Here is a 24058-nt window from a genome sequence, read left to right on the forward strand (position 1 = left end):
TAATTTCTTGCTGTACTGTTTAGTTCTTGGTATCTCAATCTATTGATGCAAGTTACTACTGTACTATTAAAGCAAAAAGTCCAAAAAAAGAAGAAGGAAGAACGAAAAGAGCGAGGAGGAAAATTAGGTTCTACAGGGCATCACTTGCCTGCAATTGTTGGTACTATTTCTGCCTTCCAAATGCATGAATTATGTGCCTAATTCTTTTTGCTTGAATAGGATAGTATTTAAAGCACCTCTTACACAAAGTGGTCATTGTGCTACCTTACATTCATACTCTCCGACCTTTCAATGTCCTCTTCATCTGATCATTTCTGACGGAAGATTAGGTTGGAATGCCATATGTGAAAAAATTGGTTTCTAGTTTTAGTTTAATGTCAAGTTGATTGGGTACAATTTGGCCACCATGATATAATATATGTATGAAATATTATTAAATTCTAACAGACGCAGCCGGTTGCTTTCTATTGCTAATTCTCAACCCTTTGTTCAATCAACAAAGGGAAAAGGCCAAAGATGGAACCCAAAATGAATGTAACGTCTCATAGTTGTATATACTTTTCTTTTCCTAATTTGACGAAAATCTATCAGTGATTTTTGAGGAAATTGTTTTGTAAGGTTTGATCAGAAGAATTGAGGAGAAAAATTCTGGTTGGTTGGCCCTAACCAATTGACCAAAAGTTGGTGTTTGTTTTCGACCTACCTCTCTCTCTCTCTCTCTCTCTATATATATATATATATATGTATATGTGAGAATTGTCCATAATGGTAGTTTATTTAAGACGACCAAAGATGGGTGGCTGCTTTGCCTCTGAGGATATAATTACAATTTATGGACCACCAATTATGGAAAATGGACCACTGCTTAATTATTCACCATACGTTTGACCTTTCCCCCCTCCATCTTTTAACTTGAATCATTATATTACCACCTCTTCTTCCTACTCTAAATACAAACCAAATAATTTTTCAAAAATTGAAGAGCCCTTTCTTTCTGGTAACATAAATATATATATATAAATTTTCACTATTTATTGCAATTTCTCTTCAACAAAAGTACACATACATTCTTTTGTACGCACCAATTTGTGTTATAGATCGTTTCAATGAGTTCTAACAAAAGAAATATTTCGTAATGGTCAGGTTTTGAAATGGGTGTCATTTAACATCCATAGATTAACAACTATGTCAAAATTGATGATGTTGTGCAACGTGGGGAATGAAATTTCTACACTGTAGTAGACTGCATTTTTTCTTTAAAAAAATAATAGTTTATGATTATATTGATATTTTAATAAATTAAATGATATATTTCAAAACATCATTAAAAATATTCAATAATTCAAGCATTGAGTAATATACTAATTCAATCAAAATAATCAATAAATTACAAAAATTCACTTAAAATGAAATAATATATTTATATAGGAAGAGAGTAATAACCATATAAGGACACAAAATACCTACACTTATTGTAAAACTTTAATCATAATCTCAAACTTATTCACATGATACCGCAGCGCACCGTGCGGTAAATGTAAAAACTGCAACAGTAAAAAATGAAAATTTTACTGGCAAATTAGGAAAGAGAGTGATTTGAGTCGTTCACTTTGAAAGCCAGTCAAAAGCATACATGTATCTCTTCCTCCACTCGCTTTCTCTCTTCATTATTATGTAGAATTGAATTGTATTTCATTGCTCTTCTTCTTCTGCAGATAACGGGAAGCTTTTGTTAGGGGGAATAACAATTATGAGGGATTGGGGTCTGGATCTATTCGACCCGAGAACCGCTGTTTTGGACTCGGATTCTAGCTCCTCGCCCACCGGCGGCGGTGACCCCGACTTCGGCTTCGCCTTCAATGATAGCAATTTTTCTGACCGGGTTCTCCGGATCGAGATTGTCGCGGATCCTCCTGAGGCCCCACCGGAGTCTGAAGGTTGCCGTACCCTAGCTGATTGGGCGGCGCGCAAGAGCAAACGACGCCGTGGAGATGTTGTCAAAAAGGAGAATGGTGAGCAAGTCAAACACTAAGTCAACCTGCTTCATGATTTTGTGGCTGTTTGATTGGTTATTCTAGGATTTGATTTATCTTGTTTCGATGCGATTACTTGTGTGATGAATCGAGTCCGGCGCAACAATACCAGCCTCTGTGATTAGTTGAATTTCTTATCGAGTTTGAAGATGTGAACAACTGGGTAATGAATGCCTGTTCAGTCAATATTGAGGACTAAAGTTGAAGTAATTTTTAGTTTTTCTTAAAACATTTTATAATTTCTTGACCTATTGAGTGGCGTTTAGTCATTCAGAATGAAATAAGAAGGTGTTTGAGATTGACTTCGTAACATTTAAGTTAATCTGTCAAGCTCAGTTTAGCTTTTTAAGCTAGTTGAATTGCAATTGAGGTGGCTCGTTTGTCATCCTTAGGCATACGAAAATAAGGTAAGTGTTGGCGATAGTTCTTAAATTGGAGCTTGATAAGATGATGATTACTAGCTACACTTCTTGATATCTGAATAAAATTTAGCTTATCTTAATCAAGCTAAGATGTTTGGTAGCAAAAGGGATCTCTCTGTATTAATAATGCAAAAAGTGGTGCCATCACCAGAATTCCGAAAGGTTCTAAATCTTCTGTTCTTTTGGGGATAAGGGATGAGCTATTTTACTGCAATTACAGCAAATCAACTGAAAGTACAGACTGAAAACTTACAGTATTCTTGAAATTCTTTTTAGAGATTATTGTTATCTGAAAATATAGCTGTTCGGCTGCGGCACTATGCTTACGTACCTGGAATCTGCTCATTCTAAAATGTATACTTACTTTTTATATAAATTCCATATCAAGGCCTTGATTTGATTAACACAAAGTTTTGGTTTACTTGAAAGAAAGGCTTGGGTGAGTGTGAGTGAATTTTTGTGTTTTGCCTTTTGATTTCTCCAGTCAGTTGTATGGTTTTGAGCTGCCCTTTTCTGTTAACAACAAATATTTTTACTTCAACTCATTCTTATGCTGGTGCGGGTTGTGCTCATCTTAATCAGACATGTACCACTCGTTTGCAGCTTTGGATATCAACAATTGTCCTGAAGAGCAGATCTTAGATTGTCAACAGCCAGATGTTGAAGATGGCGCAGGTGATGAGAATCATGATGAAGAAGACATTCCGATGATAGAAGATTCACCATCAGGTATCAGGAAAAGAAATCTAAATTCTGCAACTCTTTCTAAGCCATCGTGCTGGAGCTGGACTTGTTCTTGATGACCATAAGCAAATAATCAGATTATCAGTAATTGCTTAAGAAAGGACCAAATTATATATTTATAAAAAGAAATCAAAATTAAGTTGCATAGAGGTTTTATAGAAGTGCATTTCACTAAGCAGTATTAAGTAACATCTCTAGTGTGCTTGATATGATCTATGGTGAGTGGAGGCTGTGAAATATGATTCAAATAGTTGAAGCAACCATATGCACAATAAGGTCTAGTCACTTTCTAAGAAATGAGTTTGTTGAGCTGATGTCTCTAAACCAAAATTCAGAAATTTTCTTCAGTTAGTGGTATCTACTTTTTAAGTTTATCTACTGATAATTTAAGTGAGTACTTTGGATGATTGTTTAATTGCAATATTTTATACTCCCATCTATTTTCCTAAGATCATTTTGATTGAGATGTTCGTGTGCAACGATATATTGACAAACCAAGTTGCTTAGTAGGTAAAACGGTTTACCGAGCACTAATGTTTCATAGTTTGTATGTTTGCCCTAAATTAGAACCTCTATGTTTTATGTCACTCAGGAGATGAAGCTGCAAACAGTGATGATTCAAATTGGTCTGAAGATGGTTCAAGAGTTCTAAGAGTTAGAACGTTGCATATCAGCTCTCCCATATTAGCTGCAAAGAGTCCATTTTTCTATAAGGTACTTGTTGTTCTAATTTGATGGTTGTCAATGTATTTCCCTGTTGTAACATTTGATGTATGAATTCCTTGTTCCTATTTTTGCAGTTATTCTCAAATGGTATGATGGAATCAGAGCAGAGACATGTAACCCTCAGAATTAGTGCCTCTGGTATGTAATCAGTTGCACAAGAAAGATTGACTCTAGTACAAAATACTTTGCACAGCTTTTTTCCAATGAAATACATTGAAATGCTTGTTGGTTTGAAATTTTCGCCACTTAGTTTCTGTATTTGCTCAATAGTGATTAGTTTTATCGTGTGTAACATAATAGCACAATAGTGTTTCGCATTATTTTAGCCATATTGCACTGCTGTTCATTGGATATCTTTATTAGGTAGACCTGGCTGTTTTATATGCTAACTCCTCTCTCAATGGAACAGAGGAAGCTGCTGTAATGGAGCTGTTAAATTTTATGTATAGCGGTACGTTGAACGCCAGTACAGCTCCTGCTTTACTTGACGTGCTTATGGCTGCTGATAAGTTTGAGGTGGCTTCATGCATGAGACATTGCAGCCGTCTATTAAGAAACTTGGCCATGACTCCAGAGTCTGCATTACTTTATCTGGATCTTCCTTCCAGCGTTCTAATGGCTGATGCAGTTCAACCATTGACTGATGCAGCTAAACAGTTCTTAGCTGCTCGATATAAAGATATATCAAAGTAATTTCCCATTTGACCACCCCGAACCTTTTATGTCCTCCTTCCTTTCAATGGCCTTCCTGTGATTTTCTGTTTTGCCTTCTGTACAAATCTGATATTAAATACGTTTTGCCGCCATTGAAATTTATAGTGTGGTGTGGATATTGGAACAGGTACCAAGACGAGGTTATGAATTTGCCTCTTGCTGGGATTGAGGCAATCCTGTCAAGCGATGACCTTCAGGTGGCCTCGGAGGATGCTGTCTATGACTTTGTGCTTAAGTGGACTAGGACTCATTATCAAAAGCTGGAGGAGCGGCGAGACATCCTATCTTCTCGTTTGGGTCGCTATATTCGTTTTCCTTACATGACTTGCCGGAAGCTGAGAAAAGTTCTAACCTGCAGCGACTTTGATCACGACTTTGCAACTAAATCCGTACTAGATGCCCTATTTTTCAAAGCTGAGGCACCACACCGCCAGCGAAGTCATGCCACAGAGGAGTCAACATCCACAAGCCGACGCTTCGTGGAGCGGGCCTATAAGTATAGACCCGTGAAGGTGGTCGAGTTTGAACTCCCACGCCAACAGTGTGTGGTCTACTTAGATCTTAAACGGGAGGAGTGTGCGAATTTGTTCCCATCTGGGCGGGTATATTCTCAAGCTTTCCACTTGGGCGGACAAGGGTTCTTCCTGTCTGCACATTGCAACATGGATCAGCAGAGTTCATTTCATTGTTTTGGTCTTTTCTTGGGGATGCAAGAAAAGGGTTCGGTATCATTTGCTGTCGACTATGAGTTTGCTGCGAGGTCAAAACCCACAGAAGAATATATTAGCAAATACAAAGGTAACTACACTTTTACTGGTGGAAAGGCGGTTGGATACCGCAATTTATTTAGCATCCCGTGGACTTCTTTCATGGCTGAGGACAGTCTTTATTTCATCAATGGCATACTCCATCTTAGGGCTGAGCTCACCATCAAACGCTGAAATACAGGAAGGAGAAGTCGAGTTATCCTGACTCTGACGTTCATTTGTTTTAGCTTTTGTAGAAAGCAAGAGATTGTAGTTGAGATGAGTGCTGGTAGAGCAGAGTGTACCCGGTAAGGCCCCAGTCAACACATACAAGTTACTCGAATGCTACAATGCTGTAAATAGATGATGTAGCTTGGAGGGATGTTATTTTTGCTTCTATAGAGAAGCTTAAGACGTGATTTATCCTGTTTGATCAAAGCTCTTAAAAGTTTATTCTGAATGGTTCCATGGTTGCTCTTTCCTTTTTCTCTCTTTCTTCCCGCCGAGGAAAATAAGTTATGCTGCTTATGCATACTGGCTATTGCAGGTTCAAGTATCCGATCTTTTCTCATATAGATAGATGCACCATATCCATATGCATATTCTTCCATGTGCATCCTTAATTGTTTAAATACAAAATTATTATAAATATGCAGTAAGTTTTCTTATAAAAATTATCTTAGATTTGTAATAAGTGAATTTAAAATAAATCATATAACATACTTGAAAACAAAACATAAATAAGAGATGGAAATAATAGAACCTTAAATTAGAAAAGTTATATGAGAGAGGAGGAGGAGGACAAAATTAAATAAAATGGAAAGAGAATAAAAACAATGAATAATTTTGTCAATGTATGTATTTAAAAACATTGCAAACTGCAAAGAACAAGAAGGATCACAGTTTATCTGAAAATTTTAAAGTTGAGGCCTATGAGGCCCACTGACATATTAAATCCAAACAGATACAAGCCCATAGCCCAGAAAGCCAAAATACGCCGAACTTGAGGTAATCCCGTGAGTTCAACGCTATACAAGCAAAGAAAGAGAAGAATCTCTCTCTCTCTCTCTCTCCAACTGGTCAGGAAAAGAAGACTATAACGCACGCCGTTTATAGTCGCTTACAGGATAAGGGAGAAACAATCCGCAGGAAAAAGAAATTCGTCTGAAGCACAAGAGAGCCGTCGGATCTAGGGTTTTTGCTCCGCTGCGATGCCGAAGAACAAGGGTAAGGGAGGTAAGAATCGCAAGAGAGGAAAGAACGAAGCCGACGACGAGAAGAGAGAGCTCGTGTTCAAGGAGGACGGCCAGGAGTACGCGCAGGTGCTGCGTATGCTTGGAAACGGCAGATGTGAGGCTATGTGCATCGACGGCGTTAAACGCCTTTGTCATATCCGTGGAAAGATGCACAAGAAGGTTTGGATCGCTGCCGGTGATATTATCCTTGTGGGTCTCCGCGATTATCAGGTACCTTTTTTTTTTTTTTAAACTTTTTTCCCCTTTCTTTCTCTTGAGCAGTCTGTGTTTCTGAGTGCCTTTTTTTGTGTTATGTGGTGTATTTTGTCTTTTTTTCACGTAGATTGGGTGAATTAGGTTTCCTGTGATATTGGTCGCTTCTACAGGTTAGTTTGTTATGCTAGGATCTGATTTCTTTATTCCTTTCAATTCGTTCAACTGTAGTTTTACTGAACTTTATGCTGTTGGATAATTAATTATCTTTATTTTTTATATGTTTTATTTTTGCTTAGTTGGTCTTTTTATCATGAGTTAGGCCGCTTCTGTGAGGAACTTGTTCGTGGTAACCTTTGGAATTTGGTGTTTCCCTTTCCATCGTAAACCTTTTCTTTTTTATTTAATTGTGATTTTGGTGTTTCAGTTAAAGATTTATTATGGCTTGGTGAAAAAGTAGGTGTACAAAATGACCCGTACGTAATTACTTTGTTTTGGATTTGTGGTGTTGAATCTGTTACAGTTTTTCATTGATTTTTTCATAATACTTATTTGCAACATGTATCAGAGCTTGTTTTTAGTGCGTCTGGTTTATACACATCTGAATCCTTGTATGTGTGGTTATTTGTATTTTGAGTTTGTGTTGCTGATTTGTTCCTACTTTCAAATGTTTTTGATGAGTTCGTTCATACATCTGTCCATGTGTTTCCCGGTGTCTGTGTTCTAGTTGTCGGATGTGTATGTGAGGCTGTAGAAGTATAGGCCACTGGTGATAGCAGTGAAAATGTTTGTATGCGTCATCTTGCTCAGAATTAATTAATTTTCTGGAAGTTCGATGCAATGTGGTTTCTAATTGGTTTTGCGTTTTCTTGGATGTTACTAGGATGATAAGGCCGATGTAATCCTGAAATACATGCCAGACGAGGCTAGGTTATTGAAGGCTTATGGTGAGCTGCCCGAGAGCACAAGGCTTAATGAGGGTATTGCTGGTGGACTTGATGAGGAAGATGATGGTCCTGGTGACGATTACATTGAATTCGAGGACGAGGACATCGACAAACTCTGAAGAGTTCATGAGGGTTGGGGCTTATTTGAAGACCTTTCGTGACTTTCGAAGTATATTGCCTCTTAGGTTCCTATTAAATACAAAAGATATGTGTAATGTTTAAGTGAAGCTTTATGTGTGGTTTTTTATGTCCTTGACCATTTTTATTAATGCAATAATTGCGAGCTGCCATTATGTTATCGCCGTTTCTAGTTATTGCCATGCTTCATTTGATAATATTTGTCTTTATGTTTTCTGCTTCCAAACAAGGATGGTATCTGGAAAAAGGCTCCCCGAACAAGGATGGTGATTTAATCTTATTTCATTTGTGATTCTTTTACTCTTCTGATTCCTGCCCAAGCTGTGAGTGATATTGACAACGAATAAGTGAGGGGCAGAGCATGAGAGTAAATGATTCATTGGACCCCAGGGACTTCGTTGTTTCTTTGTTGGTTTATGCTGAGTCAAGAATAATAAACATAAATAATTTCTAGTTGGTAACAGATTTTTTGAAATTACACTGTATCATGTTTAGGTCCTAATGGATTGAAATTGAATACGATACATTTGATTAATCCATCATGTTTCCATGTTCCACTCGACGTTTCAAAAATTCAATTTTAACATTCAACGAACATCATTATCATTGTTGGAAGTTGGAAACTTGTGTATATCTCCCTCATCAGTGATAGAAAAATACATTCCAATCATTGATTGGTTAAATGGCAGTGAAACACCACTCAGCTGCATTACATTTACATGGTGCAGAGTTTAGAACTTTTCCAGGAGGCTGAAGAAGGAATCACGGTTTGGCGTCCTTGAAGTTTCTATATCTCCCTTTATTGCAAAAATAGAATTAAGGTGGAAGCTGGTTCATGCATAAATTAAGGAAACGTTATTGGAATGTGACAGTGTGAAGGGTAAAATACAACATATGGCCTACTCTACATAACAATATCAGATCCCTCTTTATATAGAAGTCAGACTGATCCGATGTTGAGACGAATAAAGCTGGCTGCCATGCATTTACTCACTTCCAGCAATCTTCTTCTTTATTGCTTCTATGTCTGTCGCCAATTCTTTTCTACTTTGCTGCAAGAATAGAGCAAGGACTTGTTAGAAAAGCAACAACAACCTACATGCCATGGTACCGTGATATTAACCCGGAGGTAGTCAGAACCCACTTGTACATACGCAAAACAAAGACTTCTAGAGGTGGGTATTCATATCAGAGAGTAATACTAATATGATACCTTGAAAAGAAGGTAACGATATACAAACCATCCTGTGTATCCAAGCCCGACCAGCTCCATGATCTTCGGAAGCTGAAACGATTTTGATGGAATTATAGCCTTGTGTTACTTAAAGAGGCACAACTATGGAAACATGAATTTCATCGTTCTTGCCCATAAAAACACACACATCTAATCCTGATTGCATGTAAGAAGAAAGAAAGATATGAGCTTAATTTTCGAAAAAAAAACAATACCAAAGGGACTGAGTTGACTGCCCCGACAAGAGTGGAAGCTAACCAAACTGCCACGATGGCACCACCTCCATAAATGATTACAGTAGTCTTGTTTTCAACAGCATCCCACTATAGAACAGGACAGCAAGAGAAGGTCAGGGAAATGTGAACAATGATAAGTGGATTATGAATGTGCAGAGAGACGAAGACTCCATGTCATTCGAGCTGCAAGTTTCCTCAACTAGTTTCAGCAAAAAACTACCTTCTCCTTTAGGTCTGAGAACAATTCATTGGTATCGATGGAGCTCTCATCTGATGACGAGGCTTTGACAAGGAGCTGGGAAGACCTCCTAGTCTCTGTGTTCAACCCAACGTAAGCCAAAAATGTCAGCAGAAGACTTTTGTTGAGAGGCAACCATAAGTGCTTGAAACCAATTCATCAAACTGCTCAATTTCACTGATATTAGACAGATCAAAGGAACACAGGCAAAGTTTAATAATTATCTTGCAAATGCTTCCTATGTTTTTGTAGTAACTTCTCCCCACTCCAAATCCACAAGACTAGAAAAACAGAGGAGCAAGCACTTTTTACTATTCTTTTTAGCCAGAAATTCAGAGTACCATATTTAGTCCATCAATCTAATAACTATAGTAAAAGGGATATCCAGATTTTGTCATTAGTCCCCACAGCCAAGGGTTTGCCATTTGCTATAGTCTTCTTAATATCTTAAATAATAGAAATCTATTTCTCTCCCTGGTGATTAATTGCCTGCCAATTATTTGCTACTTTTGTAGGATTTTGCATTTCCAGAATTTCAAAACTTTCAAGCTTCCAGTTTGAGGCTAACAGTATATGTGCAGTTTGAGGCTAACATTCAATAACTGCAACAGCAGGATATAGGAAGAAAACGACGCTGAGTCCCTGAATTTGAGTGGCCATAGAGAACACATGACAACACATTAATCATATACATTCTACCCAACCATGAAACTAACTTCATTCCTAAATCCAAGCTAACAAGTTAGAATAATAAAATCAAGACTTCAGACACCATTCTACAGGATAAACACTCAACTTGCACAAGAGACAATCAAGAAAATAACCAAATAAAAGGAGTTAAAAAGATTGCACCTTTGAGTTGGTTGAAGGGAGTGGAAGAAAGTGAAGGACGTTGGGGCAAGGGGAAGAAACCGGCTGACGGTTTAGTTGCCGGGAAGCGGTGCATGAGCACGGCGGTGGCCGCCATTGAAGTGGAAGCTGCCACTGCCATTGCCATTTTTCGGCTGACAAGAACCAAACGAAGCCCACTAAAATGTGGATTTCCACAAAAGCAAAAATGCTATATTTCTTGCTATTTTGCTTGGCCTCACTTTCTTTATCTCTTGTGATTTCTTTTGTTGCAAAGATTTTCCGGACAAATTTCTTGCTATCCACAATATTTTTAGGATTCAATGCTCAAATGATTTCTGTGTTGGACACGTGGACGAATAGAGCTTTCTCATTGGTCCCTTCTCTATCTTAAGAATCTACTGCGTTTTGTCTTCAAATTCCACGTTATTCTGAATCCAAAACCAAGAAAAAAAAACAGTATTATTTTTTCTGTTTTATTCTAAAATTATTTTGTGTAAAATCTCTAATAACCTCTAATTAAGTAATTATTCATTACACCACCTTAAGCCCATTTCTCTTTCCTATTGTATTATGAAGCCCAATTATTTTTCTTACTGGACCACCCAAGGCCCAAATTAGAAGGAATAGTAACTAAGATGGCCCAATTGGTTTCTCACTGGACTATCCGAAGCCCAAATACAAGGGCAGATAAATCAGTCAGCCGAGGAATAATTAATGACTTGACTTAATTGGTTTCTTACTGGACTGGACAAGGCCCAAACTCGAAGAAATGATAAATGAATTGACCCAGTTTCAGCCCAAATTGTTTCTTACTGGACTGCCTGTAGCCCAATTGTCAGAAAGGATAAGGCCTAAATCCAAAGGTTTAAAATCAGCAGGGCCAATTGGTTTTTTACTGGGCTATCCCTGATCCAAATCCAAAGGAATTACCAATGAGTATGTGGACCCCGGTTTTGCTCTTCTTTTTTGCTAGCTAAAATTGACTATTTTCGCAATAAGTAATTTCTAATAATACATTACACACCGATTAAGACCCACTACCTATTCATTTATAAACCCTACCTAAATTAATTAAACAATGAATAAATTTACTACACCACCAAATTTTAGTTAGCCCATTAATCACATGATATTTACTATGCTCTAATTATTCAATTATTATAATTTTCTATTTAAACATTAAAAATTTGAGTTATATTAAAAATGTACAACTCTTTAATTTATATTGTATGTCTTGTGAGTACATGCTACTTGATTTACTATATTTTATTAATACAAACTGAGTGTAATTTCTAGTGTTTGATGAATTGCAACATTTATATAATATTTAAATGAAATTTGGGTGAGATGAGTATCAACAATGAAGTATATGCAATCTTTTAATCATGAAATAATTAAAGTGATTTATTTTTATTTCTTTATTTAAAAACAGAAAATCATGAAATATAGGGAGCCACTGGGTGTGTGCATATAAATATACAGCTGAGTCGTAGTCCAACTAATCCAACTCACACTATTTGATTAAAAAAACTTAGCCAACACCTAAGAACAACTCAAAAGAGGCTCTTCCTCCATTTTGTTTAAGCAATTCCCATTTGCATTCCATTGCTGTATTTTCTGCCATCTGCATCCCCTCTCGTTCACCCTCATATCCCTCCAAAATTTAAGCCAATGCCAATGACATTACGACACCGATGATCTTGTAATATTTGAACCATTCGTAGCTGCAATCTCCTTTGTTTCTTGATGTAGTACCTTCACTTTTGCCTGCACTCATCAGTTTCAAGTATTGTTGCATAGATTTTGTGTTAAAGGGAGCCCTCAAGATTCACATTGCTGATTGATCGTAAATCACGTTAAGGGGTCGAAAAATCTTCAAAGAAGGATCATTAAGAAGATCAAATTGCAATATATTGATGTTTTCTTGCAGCGTTTGATGTTTGATGGTATGAGTTGTACAAGTTAAGGCATGAAGTGGAAATTTTGGTTGTTTTGATGGGTTCTAAAAGGAATTGGCTCATCGTTTCGGTCATGTTTTATTCATTGTTATGGCTACATGTTCAAGCATCAGAAAACTACACTCAGGATTCACTGAATTCTTTCCTTTATGATTATGCATTCAAGAAAATGCCCAGGCCTCTTACAGGTAGACTTTACAAGGTTTCTGCTCCTGTCAATTTATCGGGCATGGAAGTTTCGTTCATTCGCCTCAGGACTCATAGTCTGTGGAGGAATGGGGTTAACTTGAGTTCCTTTGAAATCCCACCAAGAATACTGCCATGGCCTTTCACAAGGAGAGTTGACATTCTCTATCGAAATCTAGGGAACTGGTCAACATATTACTACAGCGTGCCAAATTACACGTTTATCACTCCTGTAATAGGAATCCTAGCCTATGATTCCAGCACGACCTCAATCAGAAATGGACTCGTTGAGCTTAACACAACTGAAGACAATCCCGTTGTCGTTAGGTTTCCAAATGTTCCACTTGAGGTAGACGAATTTGGAGTAAAGTGTGTTAGGTTTGGCACTAATGGCACGTTGGAATTCAGCAACATGATTGCAAGAAGTTGGTGTGCTTCAAGGGGTCAGGGGCATTTCTCAGTTGTCGTTCCTTATTCACCAAAAACGGAGAAAAAGAAGAGGGTGTTTAGGTGGTGGGTGGTGGGAATTCCAGCAGGGGTTCTGGGAATAGTCTTGTTTCTTGTTCTTGGAATTGTGGCGTATAAGTTCTTTAAATGGAAAAGCATAAGAGAAATGGAGAGAGAGTCTGAAAAAAGTGAAGGCTTGGGCACAATTTGGGTTGGGAGTAGTAAAATGCCTTCAGCTTCAGGTATCAGAACACCACCAGTTCTTGAAACTAGCTATGTTCCTTGACTGGTTTTCCAGTTTCTTTCCACTCCATTTCTCTTTTCTTTCTTTTTTCTATTTTTTTTTCCCTTGTGCAAGTGAATATACTTTGTGTACTGTGTTATAGTTAAATTTGAAATACATTTTCTTGCTCCATTCTGCATATATTAATTACATTGGAAATGACATCTGAAAGCGTTATTTCTCAATTTTGCTGTCGTGTGTTTTTGTGTGATAAGTAATTTCCTGCAACCACCAGTTCAATCGTCGACACTCTTGCATGGTGGGTCGCAACAACTGTAGGTCCAAGCACACTGTGTGAGAGAGAGACACGATCACACACCAAGAATATACGGACAACCTTGGACGGGTTGTTAATTATACTTTTCTCTGTATTGCGCCGGAAGCATTATTTTCTAGGACGGCCAGTTGGATTATTTTGCTTTAGGCATCCACCTTAAATATACTATGTTGTTGTATATCGAAGTGGACCATGAATTGCAGCCTTGCATATTCATTTGTGTAGTTTGATTGACTTGAGGACTCAACCACTGGAGATTTGTCTGTAGTGTGTGGAGAACAAGTTATGAATGTCACCCAAGATTGGTTGTTAGGACATTGCTTTCGCTTAAAATAATATGCACAGATGGTATGACTTTATACCATAATAAATATAGAAAGAAATCCAACTCAAAGTATCATTTATGGGTTTTTTAATTTTTTCTCTTTCTTTCTGTTATGATCAGAACTTCCAACTAGACCTTAATGCTAATTAGTGATGGATAGCCAGAGACATCACATCATTAAAAAGCACAAGTGGACAGAGTTGCTGATTCTTGTGAAAAAATACAACATACTTTTTTACTAGTGAAAATGATGTTATGATTCCCACTAATCATGATTTGTTAAGACCTTGCAAACCCCATTAATTATGATATAATAGCCTCTTATCGTACATTCACGTCTTGCAAGTTTGAAAGTCAAGATTGATCAGCATATCAGCCATTCGGACCAATTCTTAGGAACCAGAATCAATCTGAACTATCTGACTAATCTAGTTTTTGACAGAGAGACAATGAGAAAGAGAGAGAACATAGCAATCTTAAAGATGTATAAAACTAAACTGCAAAATATAAAGTCAGATAGTCAGGGGGAATGATCTGTTCTGCAGTGAGGACATGATGAAATTAAGAGGACAAGATAATTTATTAGCTGATCCTGTTCGGGTAAGTACTGAGTCTTCTGTTTCCTACATTTGAGAGGAAAAAAACAGTTGAAAAGTTCATCCAATTGGCTGAATATCACAAAATTTATGAAGTGAAAAAGGAGGATCGAAGTAAGAGCCATTTATCATAGCATCAGCAACAAGCTTGTTTGCTGCTTCTGTGGCATGAATTCCATCCCAGCTCACATAGTTGTGGGGGTCGCTGCATGCTGTGGCCGTTAAATTATGTCCGTTGATCAGCTTTGTGTTTCCACAGAAAACTTGTGGGTTGAAGTTGTACGCACCACCCCCGTATCCACAGCATGCTTTCGTTCCGTATTTCATCCCTGTCCAAGAATCAAACATTAGAGAACTACGACCCCATGTTGCATGTAGGCTGCTAAAACGTTACAAATTTTAGTCGTTCTTAGCTGTTTCAACTGTAATGGGATTGTTAAATCTATTCTCCGAATGGTTAAAGAAGGTTACCATGAGAAGAGGGGTGCTGGAACAGCTCTAGCATCACAGAATGGATGTCTGCATATATAACATTTGCATCAGGAATATCTTTTCTTGTCTCTCTCAATGCTTCCTTCAGCATAGAGTTGTAGTCTGCCACTGCTCTGTTGTAAGAGATCATGCATCCAAACGAGTCGATATCTGACACACTGTGAGGCAGCTCCACCAAGAATGCAGGGTAGCAGCCGATTGGTGCAAGATTCAGGACCAAAAACGTCCGACCCCCTAATGCATAAATTTCCTGAAAAATTCAGATAGAACCAAGAATTAGCATTTCTTGTTAGAAAGAAAATAAATCAATTCATTCTTCACCTTTATGGTGCTAGCAATCTGTGAAACCACTTCTGGCAGAAACTGCTTCACCCCATTTATGCCAAGAGATGCTAAGCTCCCTGTAAAGTCATTTTGGCCAATGTAGAAAGTGTAGAGGGATTTCCCGAAAATGTTGGGCGGAGGAAGATTGGCTTTTCCTGCAAATGGAATCACCATTTCAGCATGAAAATTAAGAGAATGTCAATAGGTTTACTCATATATTGAGTGAATGTGAATGTTGTGAAATGATATACGTTTAGTCGCAAGTATGGTGTGTACCTGAAGAGTGAAGTTCATCAACTTTTGCTTTAAATTGCTTCATTTGATTTAGCTGAATGGCAAGAGAAAAGGGGCTAACCCCTGTGACAAATAAGGAAGTGTGTGGCAGACGAACGGTGGATGCCAATGTTGCAAAGTTGGCACCATGTCTGTAATCTGAGCCAATTGACTGCAAATACGGGCTCAAAAACGGTAGCCCCAGAGCTTGGGCTGCATTTACAAAATTAAGGTGGAGATAAGCAAATTACTAAATAGTCATGTCCTTCCATCGCAGAAATCGGTCGATCATTTGCAGAACAAAAGCCTTAAGCCTAAGTAGTAATCTAAGAACTACAACGGTTGAATACTCGTTAACGTTGTTAAGGCTGTTTCAAAGAAAAATGCCTAATGCAATCACTCACATATAAAGCAACATCGACGATGGGAAGTGCTATTAGCATTTCTTGATCAATTTGCATAAGGAAAAACACACAAGAATCTTTAAAGTTTAGCTTAATGTTGATAACCATATTGCTTAGAGTCTATGACAAACGGGTCAGCTGATAAATTATATGAATAAGGGACCTCCAAAAATAACACCCAGAGATTCATCAAAACTTGCAAGTTTGAGGCCCATTATACAGTACTGGAAAGTGGGCCTGTGGGGGCTATTGATAGATTCAAGACTTGAATATTACAAAAAATCACGCTTGAATCCAATCGTTCTTGAACTATTCTTGATGAGGACAAAGAAAACCCCATTCTTGACAGCTGTTATATTTTGTCTTTTAACTCTGATTTTGTGAGTATACATGAAGGAAAAAGAGTGAGATGAAAGGGAGCTAATGGACCAAACCAAACATAGTCACCGACGATAGTCTTTGTAATTGATCTCAATCAAGATTCCTATCTGCTTTTCTCCTGGGACCAGATAGGAAACCATATTCACACTTTCACAAGGTGTGTATCTTGATATACTGAAGAACAAATAGATTACTTTTTGTTGCATCTTAAACTAACAATTCTGTGCTTGTTCACACCTAAAGCTGCTTATGTTTATGCTCAAAACATAATAACACGTGGGGACTATTGCACTCAGACTGCGCAAGATCAAGTAAAATATGCCAGAAGAATACATAACCAATCATTAAAATGAAACAGTACCTAGTATCAAAGTCAGCAAGAATAAAGAATATATAAGAAACCATAACTACCTAAAAAGTCGATAATGAGCCGGCCATCGGTTGCTCGTCCTGCTGGTTTCTTGAAGTAAGTCATGCCATTGGGGGGCCTTTCTGCTGGAAAAGCAGCCCAGAATCCTCCTGTATCAGAATTTGAGTCTCCAAAGTTGAATATAGCCTTAAAATCACATTTAGCATCATTTCTGGGAGCTAAAATTGCCATAAACAGAGCAAAAACCAAAAAGTTTTGCCTTAATGAACTCCTGACTTTCCTTGCTTCAAGTTTCATTCTTGATTGAGTTTTTCTTTCTTTTTCTCTCTCCTTTTAGGGTTTTCAGAGCGTAGAAAGTTTATGGATAGAATAGAGCTTATGGTCTGTGTCAAGTATGACATCCTTGGGATTATATAGCAGTAGAAAACAAGAATACTGTTAAGCTGTAACAGACCACATGGCCAAACAATCTGTACAACCTCTGCAAATCTTTATCACTTTTGAGGCACTAATTTCTGAGACATTATCTTCAAAATATTAAGTTGATTTTTTTCTTTTCAATGTTCACCCTGTAGTGCTAATTGATTTCCTTGGACTCTAAGTATAGTGTAAGGGGAACTTAAATGATTGTGTTATGTGTATTAGCAAAGTAACCATACCTTTTGTCTGTTAAAGTGATCAAATTATCTGTAATCTATAACCATATAGTTCTATAATTGCATTAATCCAAATCCATAAGTTCAGCAAATGCATTTGCAGAACAGTCTGAACTCTATGCAATGGCTGTTCAGTTGGATTTTTAACCAACTATGATATAATCAATCAAGAATTAGAGCTAGATATTTATTCTGTTGGAACAAAGTGAATGGGATGGACATGTCCAAGAAGCTACATACTTCCATCCGATTTCACGGACCGAGGGCAAGAAACGAACCCCAATCAGTTTTTGTTGACATCAGTATTTTTCGTAATATCGAGCAACATTAGGCTTGATTTGCAAGGGGAAATAAACATGGAGAAGCATTTGTAACCTCGAAACTTAGAGAGTAGTTTCGTAATTAGGTCAAACCTTAGGAGTGGTATTCGTGCCGGTTTTACACTCCTCAAATTGAAGTATTATTGATATATTTTCATATTCCATGCTAGTAAAATGCATCTTGGCCGCCAATTCATGATGATAAAACAGGATCTCAATAACAAACCAAAGAGACAGGATTTTCATTTCACTTCATAATTCAGGACAACCCTGGTCTTTATTCCTGCTGACTGATATATAACTCTCATATCAATCAACCAATGGGTTTAATGTCACAGTACTGACTTAGAGAGAATGGGGGATCAAAGTGAGATCCGCTAAGGATCGCAGAAGCCATGATCTTGTTAGCAGCTTCCGTGAGATGAATCCCATCCCAGCTCACATAATTCTGAGGATCACTACAGGCTGAAGCCGTAACGGTCTGCCCATTGACCACCTTTGAGTATCCACAGAAAACTTGCTGGTTGTAATTGTACGAACCACCGCCATATCCACAGCAAGCTGTCGTCCCATGCTGCATCCCTTCAGACATCAAATGGAAAAACAACAAAGAATCAGAACATGTTAACAGGTTGAAAACGTGCTTGATCGCGAAAGTCTAGGATTCAAGAAAAAGAACCGTGGGATGTGGGGTTCCGGTAAAGCTCTAGCAGCACAGAATTAGTGTCCACATGTATCAGGTTAGCATCCTTAAGATCCTGCCGAGCTTGTCCAAGTGCATCTTTCAGCATAGAGTTATATTCGTTCACAGCATTGTTGTGAGACATCATGCATCCAGACGGGTCGATGTCTGAGCTCCCGTGAGGGAACTGCACCAGAAATGCAGGGTAACAGCCCACCGGACCAAGATTTAGGACCAAAAACGTCCGCCCTCCTAACGAGTATAGTTCCTGCAAATTTGGAAGTAATTCAGCTCTTTCCTACACATTAAGAAAACGGATCTTCATATAGTAATAAATAATAGTGGCTAAATGGTTTAGTGACCTTGACAGTGCTAACGACTTGGGAAACGATTTGAGGCGCATACTGCTTCGCTCCGCCTGCACCTGCCGAGCCTGCAAAACCAGTGAAGTCATTCTGGCCAATGTAGATGACATAGAGGGCTTTTCCAAATATATCTGGCTGAGGGAGATTTGTTTGCCCTTGGGACTTAAATTCTTCAACTTTAGCCTTGAACTGCTTCATTTGATTTATCTGCACAGCCAAGTAAAAAGGGCTGACTCCATTGACAAACAGAGAAGTGGTCGGCATGAGTACAGTGGAAGCAGCCGTAGCAAAATTAGCACCATGTCTGTAATCAGATCCAATTGACTGCAGATAAGGACTCACAAACGGCAGGCCAAGACCTTGAGCTGCAACAGAATTCCAATGCCAAAGATAAGATCATTAAACAATCCATCATGATCGATATTCAACGTTGTTTTTTGTTGAAAAAACATAGAAACATACCAAGGAAATCGACGTATAGCCTCCCGTCCGTGGCCCTACCAGTTGGCCTGTTGAAGTAGGTCATGCCGTTAGGAGACGGCTGAGATGGAAACGCAGCATTGAATCCTCCACTATCAGAATTCGAATCCCCGAATATGAACATAGCTTCAAACGCACACTTTGCTTTAGTACAGGGAACCAACATGACCATAAAAACTATCCAAGAAACCAAAACTTGCCTAAAAATGGCAGATTTTTCATGTGAAAAACAAACCATTTTCATAAGACAAACACTGGAATTCATTGTGTTGACTAAGTAGTGCGAGCAATGAGCTCAGTTGGCTATATATATAGGGAGGGGGGGGGGGGGATTTCAAGAAAGCAAAGCAAACTAAACTACTCCGCGAGAGGTGCATGCATGGACAAAATCTACATTCATGATAAGAATCAGCTCGAGGGAATTATTCCAAGAAACACCGATCAACAGCAGATCTACCTAACTGTAGTTGAGGAATGAACAAAAAAACTCCTGGATTTATTGCAAAAGAAACCAAAGAATGACATAATCAGCAGGTGGCCAAACGATAGCATCAATGTGAAACAGGAGAAGAAACTTTATTCATCTGCGAACTGTTGAAATCCCAGCCATGACCTGCGTTGCACGACTCATAAAGTCCATGAGACGACGTCAGCCATAAGCGGTGCGTGGCTTCATTAGGAAAACCCTAATCCATTTTTGGTTTTACTACTTCATCATTCATTCTTCTTTTTGTGCCAAATTCATTGCTCTAGTTCAGTTTCCTAAACTCGCCCCCTTACTCATGATTCATATATAGCCATGGAATCAAGGACGATACCGGCAGCGGCAGGTGTTATTACACACCAACACTAGCTAGTACAACGTTGTTCAAAACATTACTTAACGAAGGAAGTAGACATTGATGTGGGTATATTACGAAGGGCCTTGGGAGATGTTTCAGAATCTGAAGTCCTCAATGTCCGGTTCAAAATCACAGTTTAACAAATAAAGACCTTGCATGGCTGTCAACACTAATATTTACGGACCACTGTAGCTCGTGGATCATCTTATGAATCAATGATGCATATATATATATATATATATGAAAGCATTCTGATATGGGCTGATATGAATAATGTGGGCTTGCCTCTTCCCTATCATGGCTAAGAAGACCCAAGTGGCTACCATACATTGAAAGGGCAGTATATATAAAAGCCTCTCATTTACAAAAATTTCATTGTTTTTTAGCTCCCCCAACCTATATCAGAATACTTAGGTGGGGGTTAGAGAATTGCATCCTCCATTGTCTATGCAGGTTTTCCTTCGAATCGTAGCACCAGAAGAAGCGTGCCACTGCCACCTGCGACCAAGTCCATCACACTTGAAAAATGAGAAACTGGCTGCTGCACACTAAATGGACCTTGAGGCGCAAGCTGAGCAAAAAATGAAAGCAATCGGAACCGTAGGCCCAAGATTAGTGGGCTAAAAGCCCAATATTGGATTGATGATTACTTTAATAAATGGAGAAAGTATTAAGTGTCGTAGTAGCTAGGAGGCATGGGCGCGACACAATCACGTGGAGTGAGTATTAGTGTGTTAGTAAACGATGCGGGACACGTCACCCCATCTCTGACGGTCGACTTTCCGCCACGTCCACTCTATGTCAACCGCAAATCACGCATCTCCATCCAACGGTAGTAATTGGGGTGACGCGGCTCATCCCCCTCTCACTGACGTCACCCCACCCACCTCTTTGCTTAGAAAAACAAACAAATAAATAAATTGAGGAGGCAGGACCGGGTGGCAGCCAATAAAAGACAAGCACGTGCATTGTGACCACGTGGATGACACGTGGGCCACCCAACCATCTATCTAGAAGACCGTGATTTATGAGCTGGCTCACGATTTCTTGTGGGCCCCCACCCACGAATTGCTCAGGGACGTTGTGGGCGGGACACGTCAGGGCGTGGACCGGCGTTCTGTCTATGGGCCCTGGCAGCCTCTTTCAAGCTACGTGCTGTGTTTGCCGATTCCTCTGATTCCTTTTCTGTCGCTGCTTTGATACAGATATTCGCGCCTTCCGCTCCCCGTGGATAATCGCTGCCTCCCCCTTCATCGCATTTATCTCTCACCCATCCCATTTTTCAATTTTTATTTAAAATTACAAAATTTGTGATAGTTGATTCCTATTTTTTATCCAAAACATGCATCTGATTATTTTGAATAAATTAGTGATTAATATAATTTAAATTTTATTTTGATATTTAACTATACATAAAAAAATATTATTTAACTAGTAAATCCAGTAAAGTAACTATATTTATCTTTAGATTCAACATAATTTTGTGTCTTTATACTTATTAATTAGTTTAATTTTTAATTTTATATTAATATAATTTATTTAGCTTTATATTTTGAATTGTAAATAATTTATAATTCTTTTCTTTATTTGGATTACTGACTTGTTATGTATACTAGCCCCATTTGCATACTCTGTGTGTGCTTGATTTTCTAAATTGTAAATTATAAATATTTATAAAAAAAATTTATGAATTAGTTTTAAAGAATAAGTAAAAATAAAATAAAATAACATAATTGAACATAAATAATAATAAATATTTATATGTATTATTTTAATTTCTCATAAAATTAAATATGAAATATTTAAAATATAAAATAAACACCTCTTAAAAAATATACACATAATATATGAATTCTTAACCCAATGTGCTTAAAAAAATAAATGGTTAGTTTATTTTAAAAAGCATGTAATGAAAAATTTTTAATCATCCAAATTAGTTAAAAGCATCATAACCATCTCTCTAGTTTTTAGTAGTTTGAGAAGAGTGATTTAATAATTTTTCTTTATTATTAACTCAAAAACTCTTTTTTTTTTTTTTTTTATCTTCTTAAAGACAACTCAAATTTTTGGTAATTATAAAAAAATTATCGAAAACATGTCCAAAATGTGTCAAATATACGAACAAATGTGTCCAACACTGTATTTTTTTTTAATACACAACTGCTGTGTTGAATATGTATTCATATTCTAGACGTATTCAATATTACATCAAATAATTTTTTGGAGTGGACATTTTATGGAAGAAAAAGGAGTGCGTCCTCCCCTCCCACTCATTATCCTTCCCACCTAACAAGCTTTAGAAGTATAGCCAGAAGTGGGGACCACATAATTGATTTATTAATTGAGAATAGATTTGGTTGAGAGAGGAGGCCCCAGTTGGACACGTGGTCCTCTTAGCTTTTGGGAATACCGGAAAACAAATTGGAAATCTGACGTGGCGTGGTGGATGGGTATCCTCTGCGATGAGCCCGTCAAAAGGGACGGCAATGGTGCGTCAGACATGGAGTGCTTTTCCGCGTCGGATAAAGCGCTCCACGCCTACATTTATGCATTTACTCCCTCCCCTAATTCTTGCTGTTGCCTATTTAGCTTCTATATTATGTTATGCCCTAATTTTCTTAATTAAATCTTGAAATATAATACAGAATTAAATGAAAAAAAATTGTGTAAGTTCATTTTATAAGCTGAAGTAGAAATAACTTTTGGAATCATGTTGATTTGTTATTAGTTTTTTCAAATACCATATCCAATAATAGTACGATATCGAGAATTTATTTTAAATATTTTAAATAAATAGAGAAAAACCCTAAATATTTTTGGAATAATGTATATGATAAATTACAACGGGCCTTTTTAAGTTTTGTGACAATTATAAATATTATTTTTATTATTTTAAAAATTATAAATATGCTAATAAATACTCATGTAATGATATTTGTTAAGATATTTATAATTTTAAAATTGAGTATTTATAATTTTTCAAATAATGACAATATATTTATAATTAAAATAAATTTTAGGAGAGCATCTTGTAATTTATGGTGATGGATAATACATAATATTTTGGATAGGGTAAAAAATAACAAGGAGATCTGCTTAGAAATTGAAGTGAAAAGAAAAAATTTAGAAAGTGCAGTATTAGGTTGTTATTTAAAAGAAATGTAGAGAGAAAATAAATACTTTTGAAAGGATGGTAGAAAGAGAAAGAAATATCCTTATCATAGTACAAACTTACAAGTTGACTAATACACACTTTTGAACCGATAGTACAAGCATGGAGCAATAGGCCACCCACAGAAAAGCGCACCAATCATCACAAGACAAACATGACTACAACACACACCTCCATCTGGTCCCATCACCACAAAAAGCAAGGGTAGTAAAGTCTTTGTACAAGAATCCGCTTGAACTTGAAAATTCTTAGTTTCAACCAAACAGGGGGGTGGTGTGGACCCCCATCCCGGATTCCAAAGGCTCCATAAAATCCAGTTAATTTTCCAATTTCATTAAAGCATTAAATTAATTCTCCCCAAAAGGGAAGAAAGCACACGTCACCCACATGCCTGGTGGTAGTATTAGTTGGCTAACAGCACCCCGCGTAGATCAAGTCGGCAGCAGACACGTGTACGGCGAGTGATGACGTTGGAATAAATATTATTCGGCCAGCGCGACTTCTTTTAGCACCAGCTCACCTCCCCCCACCCAACGTACTCCATACGTGCTTTGACAACTTGGTGTCCTCTCTCTCTCTCTCTCTCCCTCATAAAAAAAGAAAATGTGTATGAATTAGCCAGCAAAGAAGTTGAGCTAATATTTTGTAGCAATAATTAGATAAGATATCATAATACGTCTAAAATAATCTGAACTTGGCTGTTCTAAACATAATAATAATGAAAGATGCCTTGATTTCAATTAAAGT

At 37.6% G+C, this 24058-nt stretch overlaps 6 protein-coding genes across 8 annotated transcripts; 3 read left to right on the top strand and 3 right to left on the bottom strand.

The window, feature by feature from the left end:
• Positions 1–84: 84 nt before the first annotated feature.
• LOC105173265 (BTB/POZ domain-containing protein POB1) lies at positions 85–5851 on the top strand. 3 transcript variants are annotated; one of them, XM_088880758.1, is made up of 7 exons: positions 85–160; positions 1716–2012; positions 3038–3184; positions 3792–3913; positions 4000–4063; positions 4335–4614; positions 4767–5851. In XM_088880758.1, exons 2-7 carry the CDS (start codon positions 1751–1753, stop codon positions 5578–5580), a joined length of 1689 nt encoding a protein of 562 aa, XP_088736884.1. In that variant the 5' UTR covers positions 85–160; positions 1716–1750; the 3' UTR covers positions 5581–5851. The 3 variants fall into 3 exon arrangements, with proteins under 3 accessions (XP_088736884.1, XP_020549607.2, XP_011093272.2); XM_020693948.2 differs by lacking the exon at positions 85–160 and adding an exon at positions 1620–1635; XM_011094970.3 differs by lacking the exon at positions 85–160 and having other exon boundaries at positions 1642–2012; positions 3059–3184.
• Positions 5852–6410: 559 nt separating this feature from the next.
• LOC105173312 (eukaryotic translation initiation factor 1A) lies at positions 6411–8078 on the top strand. The gene is made up of 2 exons (XM_011095016.3): positions 6411–6851; positions 7717–8078. Exons 1-2 carry the CDS (start codon positions 6597–6599, stop codon positions 7897–7899), a joined length of 438 nt encoding a protein of 145 aa, XP_011093318.1. The 5' UTR covers positions 6411–6596; the 3' UTR covers positions 7900–8078.
• Positions 8079–8734: 656 nt separating this feature from the next.
• On the bottom strand, positions 8735–10763 carry LOC105173322 (protein CURVATURE THYLAKOID 1A, chloroplastic). The gene is made up of 5 exons (XM_011095025.3): positions 10479–10763; positions 9609–9703; positions 9368–9475; positions 9132–9203; positions 8735–8970 (listed from the first exon to the last, which is right to left on the bottom strand). The coding sequence occupies exons 1-5, from the start codon at positions 10621–10623 to the stop codon at positions 8905–8907; spliced, it is 486 nt and encodes a 161-aa protein (XP_011093327.1). The 5' UTR covers positions 10624–10763; the 3' UTR covers positions 8735–8904.
• Positions 10764–12473: 1710 nt separating this feature from the next.
• Positions 12474–13355, top strand: LOC105173329 (transmembrane protein, putative (DUF1191)). Its single transcript, XM_011095034.3, has one exon. It carries the CDS (start codon positions 12474–12476, stop codon positions 13353–13355), a length of 882 nt encoding a protein of 293 aa, XP_011093336.1.
• A 1066-nt stretch (positions 13356–14421) lies between these two features.
• On the bottom strand, positions 14422–17198 carry LOC105173336 (GDSL esterase/lipase At4g01130). The gene is made up of 5 exons (XM_011095041.3): positions 16836–17198; positions 15643–15852; positions 15364–15521; positions 15022–15292; positions 14422–14879 (listed from the first exon to the last, which is right to left on the bottom strand). The coding sequence occupies exons 1-5, from the start codon at positions 17089–17091 to the stop codon at positions 14611–14613; spliced, it is 1164 nt and encodes a 387-aa protein (XP_011093343.1). The 5' UTR covers positions 17092–17198; the 3' UTR covers positions 14422–14610.
• A 786-nt stretch (positions 17199–17984) lies between these two features.
• LOC105174385 (GDSL esterase/lipase At4g01130) lies at positions 17985–19594 on the bottom strand. Its single transcript, XM_011096480.3, has 4 exons — positions 19280–19594; positions 18815–19182; positions 18450–18720; positions 17985–18352 (listed from the first exon to the last, which is right to left on the bottom strand). Exons 1-4 carry the CDS (start codon positions 19560–19562, stop codon positions 18084–18086), a joined length of 1191 nt encoding a protein of 396 aa, XP_011094782.2. The 5' UTR covers positions 19563–19594; the 3' UTR covers positions 17985–18083.
• Positions 19595–24058: the final 4464 nt, after the last annotated feature.

Source organism: Sesamum indicum, linkage group LG1 (assembly GCF_026168435.1).
Source record: "Sesamum indicum cultivar Baizhima isolate 11 linkage group LG1, ASM2616843v1, whole genome shotgun sequence".
Taxonomy (NCBI): domain Eukaryota; kingdom Viridiplantae; phylum Streptophyta; class Magnoliopsida; order Lamiales; family Pedaliaceae; genus Sesamum; species Sesamum indicum.